This window comes from Phoenix dactylifera, chromosome 4 (assembly GCF_051530095.1).
Source record: "Phoenix dactylifera cultivar Ajwa chromosome 4, Ajwa_hap1_PhDact_Kaust_v1.1, whole genome shotgun sequence".
In the NCBI taxonomy this organism is placed as follows: Eukaryota; Viridiplantae; Streptophyta; class Magnoliopsida; order Arecales; family Arecaceae; genus Phoenix; species Phoenix dactylifera.
The window spans coordinates 32,951,765-32,961,667 of record NC_143193.1 but is presented as its reverse complement, the minus strand read 5'-3'; the positions used below and the strand labels follow the sequence as shown (position 1 = coordinate 32,961,667).

General features: G+C 41.9%; 1 protein-coding gene across 1 annotated transcript; it reads left to right on the top strand.

The window, feature by feature from the left end:
* The first annotated feature begins 6,572 nt into the window (after positions 1-6,572).
* PLDEPSILON (phospholipase D alpha 4) lies at positions 6,573-9,587 on the top strand. Its single transcript, XM_008810368.5, has 4 exons — positions 6,573-6,837; positions 6,975-7,559; positions 7,646-8,858; positions 8,953-9,587. Exons 1-4 carry the CDS (start codon positions 6,745-6,747, stop codon positions 9,384-9,386), a joined length of 2,325 nt encoding a protein of 774 aa, XP_008808590.3. The 5' UTR covers positions 6,573-6,744; the 3' UTR covers positions 9,387-9,587.
* Positions 9,588-9,903: the final 316 nt, after the last annotated feature.

Sequence of the window (9,903 nt, the reverse complement as noted above, 5' to 3'; positions counted from 1 at the left end):
TCCAGCGATCCCGCATCCGTGGCCCAAAGAAGCAAGTTCCAGCCTCCCTTCCGCGATCTACCCGACTGATCCAGCCTCCACCGCATCTCCAAGGGGCTATAAGAAGAGGGGAGGAGAAGTAATAACAGGGGTGCTCGGTTGGGGTGGTGGTGGCTGGCTGGTCGAAGGAAGAAGAAGGAGTTTAGCTCCTTCGGTTTGTCCAGAAGAACAGGAGTGCTCGGTTTGGGGTGGGAGGCTAAGAAACAGAGGAACCAAGAGAGGAGAGAGCTCGGTGGGAGAGAAGAAAGAAAAAAGAAACAGAGCATTGCTCTGTTCTTTTGGAGAAGAAAGAAGGAAAAAATAATATTTTATGTTGTTCCACCATGGGAGAGAAAGGGAGAAGTGTTCTTTTTGATTTTTTTGTTATTTCTTTTCTTTATTTTATTTGCAGAAGAAAGGCAGCATCAAGCCACCAATCTTCATTTCTACCTTTGTAATCAATTTATTTTTATGAAATCTAGCAAAATTTCTTTCATGCAATCCCTGTTCTAGGTTCAAGTTAATTTCTGTTTTCTTTTTATGAAATCTTTTAATGCAATCCATTAATTTTTCTTTTATGCAATTCATGTTTTAGGTTAAGTTTAATTCCTGCAGTTTGTTTTATGCATTCAAAAATTCTCGTTTTAGTTGCAATTTATGAAATCTTCTTTCATGCAGTCTATGTTCCAGGCTTCAATCTCCATAAGCACTGTTGTCATCCATTTTAATTTAAAAAAAAAACTCTTCTTTGATTAATTAAATAAATGCTTTTCGAATTTAAGTAACTGTCTTTCTATTAATTTCAATTAGAAAACATTCTCTGGTAGTCCAGGGAATCATTCAACATCCTCAAGATAATGTTTTCCTTTTATCATTCAAAAATCGATTTCAAATCCGAGTGAACGTTCTAATTTTTAAGCAACTCCAATCGCCTCCCTGTGGATCGACCTCTTACAACCACTATTCTTCGAGTAGAACAGGTAAGAGTAAATTAAATTTAAACTTTGTTCGTCGGTTCTAACAACGATCTGTCTAGCATATTTTTAGTTAGACAGGAAAGGACGAACAACGACCGAGATGAGAGATGGGAGATCCGAGAATTCGGGAGAAGAGAAGATTGGATTCGGCCGTGGAGAAACATAAGGATGCTGGGATGGATTAAGTCAGAACAGGGGAGCTGGGACGGGTTGGATTTCATGGGCGATGGAGTCGTGATATCCGGAAGAAAAGCTCTTCCGTGGTGCTCGGGGAGGAAGAGCGAGATGTGAGGAGTGGAAGAGTTGGGAAATGGCTTTAGGATCCGTGCAATTAGATGGTATGCTTTGAGATCTGAGAAACAAATAATTGAAGGGATTTTATTGTTTTTGAGATTAAAAGTGGATCATGTGGAGAAAGAGTTGGAACGAGTGGAAAGAAAATTAAGTGACTAAATCAGAGGGTCTTGATTTGCGGGGTGCATGCGATTTGGGTTCAGAGATCATCCTAAATCAATTCGACTTGACCTGCATCCATTAGACTCAACCATTAAATAATTAAATCAACTCGAATTACCTCTGATAATTATTAAAATGCAATGATGATGGTAACACATATTTTATGGTTAAATTTACGAAATATGCGAATTAAAATAATGATAAGTGCTATGAATAAAAGGTTAATTTATGCATTATTTAGCACTATCAACAGGGTGTCAATATGCCGATGTAAACCCTACTGGCAGGGTATCGATATACCAGTGAATAACCCTCATTAGTAGGGTGTCGATATCTCAGTGAGTCATCTCGACTAGTAGGGTGTCGATATGCCAACATATAATCTTCACTGCCAGGGTGTTGATATACCAGCGAATAATCCCCACTGGCATGGTATCGATGCATAGCCGGCTTCGAGTCCAAATCCGTTCAGAAGCAAAAACTCGTTTTCTCATATTCAATGTTCCAAATCGTAAGATACAAAAATTCATATGACATTGAAATCAATCGAACATAATCCATATCGAATTGAATACGCTCAATTAAGAATCTAGAAAAAGAGCAAGATTACTTACCTTACGAGCACAATCTAACTAATAGATCCAATTAATCCTGAGATCCTTCTCGAAGCCTAATATCCAAAAAGTTATATTTTTCATTAAAATTTGATCATAATTATAAAAACCTTAAATTCCAACACCTTCACAGGGCAGACCAAACGAAAGTGCTCAACACCCTTGTAGATCCGATCGAAGTGAAATTCATCGAATCATGCTCGGAATAGGACATCGATAGTTCAATGAAGATTGCGGCTAGGGTGGGACTGACATGCAGCCCAACGATCCTAGATCAGGATCCTTCACTATGAAGAGTCCCTACTGGATCCAACTATCCTAGAAAGAGAGTGAGAGAGAAAATCCAGTAGAAAGAGAAAGTTTGGTAGAGAGAGAAAGTCTAGCGGGAGACAGAATCTCAATCTGAGTTCAATTAGAAGTCTCGGTTTGGTTGTCAATGGCATGATCCATCTAGATCAATTAACATGTCTGATCATGAATCAAGAGAGAGAAACTTTGTAGATAGAGCATAAGAGAGAGAAATTATATGGAAGAGAGAGAAAAGAGAGTAGGAGATGAGAGAGAGAAGCTGAACTTTCTCTTTCTTTCTATTTTTTTTTTCTTCTTTCTTTTTCCTCTTCTTCTTTGGCGAAATAAGGGAGCTTCTCCCCACGATTAGCACCAGAACAAGTCTGTGGTGGCGCCTTAGGTCAAAGGGCTCACGGCCGTCCACTGTGGACTACGATCGATGGTAGCCGACGGTCGGCGATGAGGAAAAATGGACTGAAATAGGGCACCCCTATTTTGAACGATTTTCAGGCGATTCGTGGGCCCAAAACTCATCCAAGCATGGCTAGTGAGACAGAGGAAGAATAAGAAGACTTACCTTGGTCCGGCGAGGTGGTCCAACGGCTCCTTCTGGCGACAAATTGAGGAAGACAATCAGAAGAGAAGTTGGAAATCGATGGCTCGATCTTCGTGAACTCGAAGGAGGAGGAAGGGGGTCCTTAAATAGATTCTCCTAGCCTTATTTGGTCGGTCTCCGGATCTGATTAAACTTCCAATCATCACGATCGGGAGGGAGTTCTCATCGTGATCGAAAGCGAGGAAGAAGACTCTGGCCAGAGTCTTCCTCCCTATTGCCCTCACATGTGTCACACGTGAGGTTGGCCTAAATGTGGCTAGGCTAGTCAAGTGGACCAGGCTCAGTCCACTGGGTTTCACATTTACATATATATAAGGGGTCCTTAAGCAAAATCAATGCTTCTTATATTATAAAACATTGGAATCTTTGAATAATAAACAAAATAAGGGTTTTGCTTTGGTGCTACGACAGAAGAAGATGGTTGGGTGGGCGCTTCTGCTTGCTGGACTTTCCAGCACTGGCAAGATTGTGTTGGCTCTTGAGATCTCTCAGGAACTTGGAAGCAAGTTGCCCTTTTGCCTCATGGTTGGATTTGAAGTATAGCTGTCGGAGATCAAGAAAATTGAGGTTCTTATGGAAAATTTTAGGAGGTTCCTATCTATTTGATGCGGATTACAAATAGAATTAGATAATTGCATATCTATATCCATATCTAATTTTCTTTGATGGATATAGATACGGATACGAATATTAGTCAGATGCTAAAATTTTTATATATATCCAGATAGATTCCAATATGAAAATGGATCGGGATGAATATTATCCGATCCATTTTCACCTCTAGAGGAAAGGTTAATGGAGCAAGGGAAAGATAGGAAGAAGGGAAGTTATAGAGAGATGTGATAGACATAAGATTAGACTGTTGTTGAATATGATAAGGAATCTTACCGTTCTTACTGCAATTGCTAAATTGAATGCCTAAACAAGAAGTCCAAGGATCAATACATTGTAAATGCTTGCTACTTCTTTCGAGTCTTAGATCAAAGGCAAGGCTAGGGATGCCTCTATATCTTCCGACACGGCTTGGGTTGTAATAAAAACTTGGGTTTTTTCCTGCAAATAAAATAACTGATTTTTGGCCTTATTTAAGAAAGGAATCTCACAACTAGTTCGTGCAATTTATGGGAAAGAGTTTAGGGAATTGGTGAATGTTTACTTTCATAAACATGAAAAATTTATATGGACACGAGAGGGAACACAGAATTTATCAAATAACTTTCTTGGAGATGATGATAAATCTCTTCTGTAACTTCACAAGGTGTTTTGGATGATAATGGTGGGACAGAAGTTTCGGCTGCAGGAGCCTGTAAATAGAGTGATTATCATAATATAAGAAGTGAGGAACAACACAGTAAACTAATATGAACAATTGATAGATGATTGAAAATTTGATACTTTTTGGTCAACAATGCTAATAAGTTGAATAAATTAAACTTACTAGATCACCTATCCCGATGTCAGGAAGGTTGGACTTGCGCTTCTTTTTATTCGGATTATCTTGCTTAAGGAAATATTTTTGAGCATGACTGGCTACCTAAGTTGGAGTTCTAGTGGTAACAAAATTTCTTGATATTCCCCTCTAGTCCCCCTTACCAAGCATTTTAAGACTAGCTAGAAATGTCTGATGTCCTTTTTCTGTCCAAGGCATGCCTGAAAAAGAAAGGAGCAGTCATTGAGATCAATAATCAAATAAAGAAATATGCAATCTCATTTCTTGCGAGCCCACTATACACACAAAGGATGAAAAGAGAATATCATAATCTTGGCATGAAGACAATGTGAAAAGCAAAATGATTAGACGAAATTAAATGTAAAGTGAAATAAATTTTTGTTTGACGATTTTAATCAAATTAAAATAATAAAAAATAGAGACGATTAGCCAGATGATAGTATTTGACGATTCTAAGTGGGTCAGGCCTGAGTGATTCGATCAATAAATCATAGGCATTGACTTGATTAGGGCCAAGATTAATCAACATGGTTCGTCAATAAAGATTTCAGAGACATTCAACAGGGTCGGAGTGATCGATTTAGTGGGCAACCCAGGCACCAGGGTGGATCAAGCCCCTTTATTGAGCTCAACTCAAGTTTGTAGATCAAATTGACAGAACTCGATATTGGATTTCATAGATCTTCTAGAGAGAGAAAATAGAGGGAAATAAAGAGAGGAGAGAGAAAATAAGAGAGATAAAGAGAGGGATGGTTCTCTCTCTCCTCCTCCTCTTCTTCTTCTTCTTTTCTTCTTTCTTTCTTTCTTTCTTCTTTCTTGGTAAACAGAGGAGAGTAGAGGGTGGACTGGTAGTTGGCCATGGTGGTTCGATGAGGCAGCGGTGGCGGACAGCAGAGAGTAGCCGACAGCGGTGGCCGACCGGCCGAATTTAACTCAAAATAGAGCCGAACAGAAAAATTTTGGCTCGATTTTCCCTAGATCCCAATCCGCTCGTCGACGGCTGGGGGTCCGAGAAGATGCGAAAAAGGGGTTGGGGCTTCGGCAATAAACGTCGGCGATAGTAGTGGTCGGAAAAAGAGAAAGAATGACTGGTAAAAATAGGAAAAATACAAGGGGTCAGATTTTCGATCGATTTTTGGTCGATTCTGGCGGCCGTGATATCGGGTCGTGGAAAGAAAAGGAAGAAAAGGGGAGGAGGGATAGGGCATTACCTCAGCTCCGGCGGCCCCAATTTTCAGCGAGCCCGAAGACGGGCAACTGTGAACTCAACGGGAGAGAAGAGAGAGAAAGGAGATCGATGATCATCGGTGGAGGACCAAAAGAGGTAGGGAGGTGCTTATATAGAGAAGACAAGCCTCCCTTGCCTCTCGGAAGTTAACTCCCACGGGAGCCGGATGGAGAAAAAAAGCTCCCATTGGGAGTCTTCCTCTCTATTTTACGTTTTTTTTTTTTTGCAAGCTCCGGTCAAGCCGATCAAGCAGATCGAGCCATCACACAGCTGAGTTGAGGCCGAGTAAATGAAGACAGAGCGCGCGCGCGGGGGCGGGGGGCGGGGGGCGGGAGAGCGGGGGGTACGTGTTTGGGGGTTGTTACGAAAATGGTGAAGATGCCATGAAATCCGTTGAACATCACCGCTGTCCCAAAACCAGGGGAATGAAGATGTTTCTCTCCATATCAGGCCCTTAGTTTTCCCACCAGCAATCGATCTCTATGTTCAAGCAACTCAGAAATCTTCCTTCATCCTCACTTCCTTGTCTTCATATTTGCGGTCCTAGTCATGGTGGAGAGGGTAAGTGAGAAGAAGGTGATGGGAAGGGCCAACAAAGAAACACATTAAAGCGGTTAATTTTGTTATATATCTTTTCTTTAAACCAGTTGCCTTTGTTCGATAGGAGCCATAGGACTGAAACACTGTAACTTAAGCGGACCGGACCCAGCTGTTGGTCCTGCTATTGTTGTCTCCCCCTTTCGTGGCTTCTTTACCCAGGCAGGCTAACTTCTTAAGCATTCGTTTGCAACCTTGAATGGCTTTGCTTTGCACTGTCATACAACTAGACGTGGCCATGAAGTTGTGTTTGCGGTAACTTTGGTTCACACTCTCAACGTGGGCTCGAAGAATAAGAAACTGTGAAGAGCTTGGCCGGCTTGACCAACGCCCCACCTCTTTCATTGCATTCCAAGATTTCCTTAAATATTTATTCCAATCCTCCAATTCTAAAGATTCCTCCCACTTACATATACCATCCAAGCTATCGCTTAGAACATCTACACCCAAGACCATCGGCTCAAGACGCCCCATACAAATAAACAGACCTGAAGTTGGCAATGGAGGAAAGAAAGCTCAGCAGGTTCCTTCATGGGACTCTTGAGGTCACCGTCTTCCGAGCCACAGTTCACAGCCTATCTTTGCCCTTCAATGTAACGCCACAACATTGTATATACACCAGCATGTTTGAATATATTGTCATGTGATGAAAAATTTAATTGGACTTCTTGTCAACTAGATGCATGGTAGTGTCTAATGGTAATCAAAATTTTATTTTGATGATTTGCAGTGCTTTTGCTTTGGAGCCAAACCAGCCTATGTAACGATCAAGATCGGCAAGACGAGGGTGGCTGAGACGAGCCACCAATGTGATCGAGTATGGAACGAGACGTTTAGAATACTCTCTGCCCATCCTGCTGACTCAACCATAACATTAACCCTGAGGACCAGGCTATTCATGTTGGGAAAGATTGAAGTACCCATGCAGGCATTGCTAACGGAAGCAGAATACAGGCCTCATGAACAATCCTCCTCCCATTTCTTGTCAAGGAAAGACAAGTGGAGCTCAAATCTCAAGCTACAGTTCGCTCTTCAGTTCAGGCATGTGGAATCTGAACTGGACTGGGGAAAAGGCCTCCGATATGGGGGATCTAAAGATCTTGTCAACGGCGCCACGTTCCCACAGAGATCAAACTGCAGCATCATACTCTATCATGATACTCATCATTACCACCTCTTTCAACCACGCACGTACCACGGAACCGGGCGGCTGTCTCAGCCAAGAAAGCTGTGGGAGGATATCTTTAAGGCCATTGATGGGGCCAAGCATCTAATTTATATTGCTGGATGGTCACTCAATCCTAAGATTGTTCTTGTAAGCATCTCCAAATATTGTTTTATGCTTTAAGCTACAACATGATCTGTATCATTCCCTTCACGCATTGCCTTAATTTCTTGCAGGTACGTGATTCTCGGACCGAGATTCCACGAGCATGGGGAGTTGAATTGGGTGAGCTCCTGAAACGAAAGGCTGAGGAGGGTGTCGCTGTTAGAATCATGCTCTGGGATGATGAGACCTCGTTGCACATCATCAAAAACAAGGGTGTGATGAGAACCCATGACGAAGATGCATTGAGCTACTTCAAACAAACCAAGATGGTCTGCAAGTTGTGTCCCAGGCTACATGACAATTTCCCAACCTTCTTCGCTCACCATCAGAAAACAATCACGGTTGACGCATGCCCACAGCTTCTTTCAGCTCATGATGTATCCAAGGATGATACTGATAGAGAAATTATCAGCTTCATTGGTGGCTTGGACCTTTGTGATGGTAGATACGACACCGAGCAGCACTCCTTGTTCCAGTCTCTCAAAACCAACTCCCATGCTAATGATTTCTACCAGAAAAGCATTGCAGGTGCCAGCCTCCACAGAGGGGGGCCTAGACAGCCATGGCATGATGCCCATGCTTGTGTCATGGGTGAAGCCGCTCGTGATGTGCTGGCCAATTTCGAGCAGCGTTGGGCTAAACAATGTGACTCCTCTCTTCTTCCTCCAATCAGTGGTATCACTGATCTCATTGGCCTACAGGCAAGTTATTTAGACCATAGTTGGAACGTCCAGGTGTTCCGATCTATCGATAGGATTTCTGCAGCAGGACTGCCTGACCACATTTCTGTGGAACGCAGCATCCATGACGCATATATACAAGCCATTAGGCGGGCAGAGAGATTTATCTACATCGAGAATCAGTATTTCATGGGTGGGTGTCATCTTTGGCAGAAGGATCAGCACAGCGGGTGCAAGAATCTGATCCCTGTGGAGATCGCACTGAAAGTTGCAGCCAAGATCAGAGCCAATGAGAGGTTTGCTGTGTACATTTTGATGCCGATGTGGCCAGAAGGGATACCAGAGAGCGATCCGGTTCAAGAAATGTTGCACTGGACTAGGCTGACAATATCCATGATGTATGCTTTGATCGCAGAAGCAATTAAAGATAGCAGTGCAAACACACACCCGAGGGATTACCTCAATTTCTTTTGCCTTGCCAATAGGGAAGAGAAGGGTTGGGAAGAGTTTATTCCACCTTGTTCACCTCCTCACACAAGCCATTACTTCAAAGCCCAGAAGAACAGGAGGTTCATGATTTATGTTCACTCCAAGTTGATGATAGGTAAGTGTACGTCACCCGTAGCTCAAGAATATATCACAGTGTAACATGAATCTCTTTTGTCAAGTCTAATGGTTTCTTGATTGAATTCCTTCAGTGGATGATGAGTACATATTGATTGGCTCTGCCAATGTGAACCAAAGATCCATGGATGGTGAACGAGATACAGAGATAGCAGTCGGATGCTACCAACCAAAATGTGTAGGTGAGAAGAGCCGAGATGGAGATATCCATGCGTATCGGATGTCCCTTTGGTTTGAACACACTTCACGGTTTGAGGTGGCTTTCATGGAGCCGCAAAGCATTAATTGTGTGAGGTGTCTTCAAAGGATAGGGGAGGAAACGTGGAAGGTTTACAGTGGTGAAGCAGTGAACGGTATGAAAGGAGTGCACCTTGTGAGTTATCCAATAAATGTGTTGGAAGATGGAGCTGTTGAGGATCTTCCTGAGGGTGATGGTTGCTTTCCAGATACCACCACACCAATCATGGGAAGGAGATCAAAGATTCTTCCATCAGTTTGCACTACATAATTGTGGAATAGGACATTCCTAGTATCTAGGATGTGGATATGGCATGGGCCATATAATGTTGTATGCAATATATTAGCTGAAGGATCTACAAGCAGTAGATCACAACCGTAACATAAATGTATTCTGTTTGTATGCTCTAGCAGTGGGCTGGCTAGCAAATGCTGTTCAGATCAATGAAGAAAATAAACAACATTAAGCTTAGTAGAATTTTCAGAGGTTTCATTAACAGGTGTTATAGTTTCTCTATATGTATAACTGAAGAAGCTGCTGATTCAATTTTTAGTTGTGTCCAATCATAATTTTTCAAAGCATGTATATTCTTACATGTAACATTAGGCAATCAAATCAATATTTTTATAAGAATGAATATTTTTTAATTTTGTTAATTTTGGGATGTGAGAATTAGATTTTTGTTAATTTTCCTGGTCTTTTGAGTCAGGTGTCTTTCCAAGGGCATAATTAACTTGAATTATACATGTCACTTTGGGATGCAAGAATAACATTTCAAAGCTAATTT

Coding starts and splice junctions, on each gene's coding strand:
- PLDEPSILON (XM_008810368.5), top strand. CDS start 6,745: ATGGAGGAAAGAAAGCTCAGCAGGTTCCTTCATGGGACTCTTGAGGTC. Junction 6,838..6,974: donor GCCTATCTTTGCCCTTCAAT/GTAACGCCACAA, acceptor GATGATTTGCAG/TGCTTTTGCTTTGGAGCCAA. Junction 7,560..7,645: donor TCAATCCTAAGATTGTTCTT/GTAAGCATCTCC, acceptor AATTTCTTGCAG/GTACGTGATTCTCGGACCGA.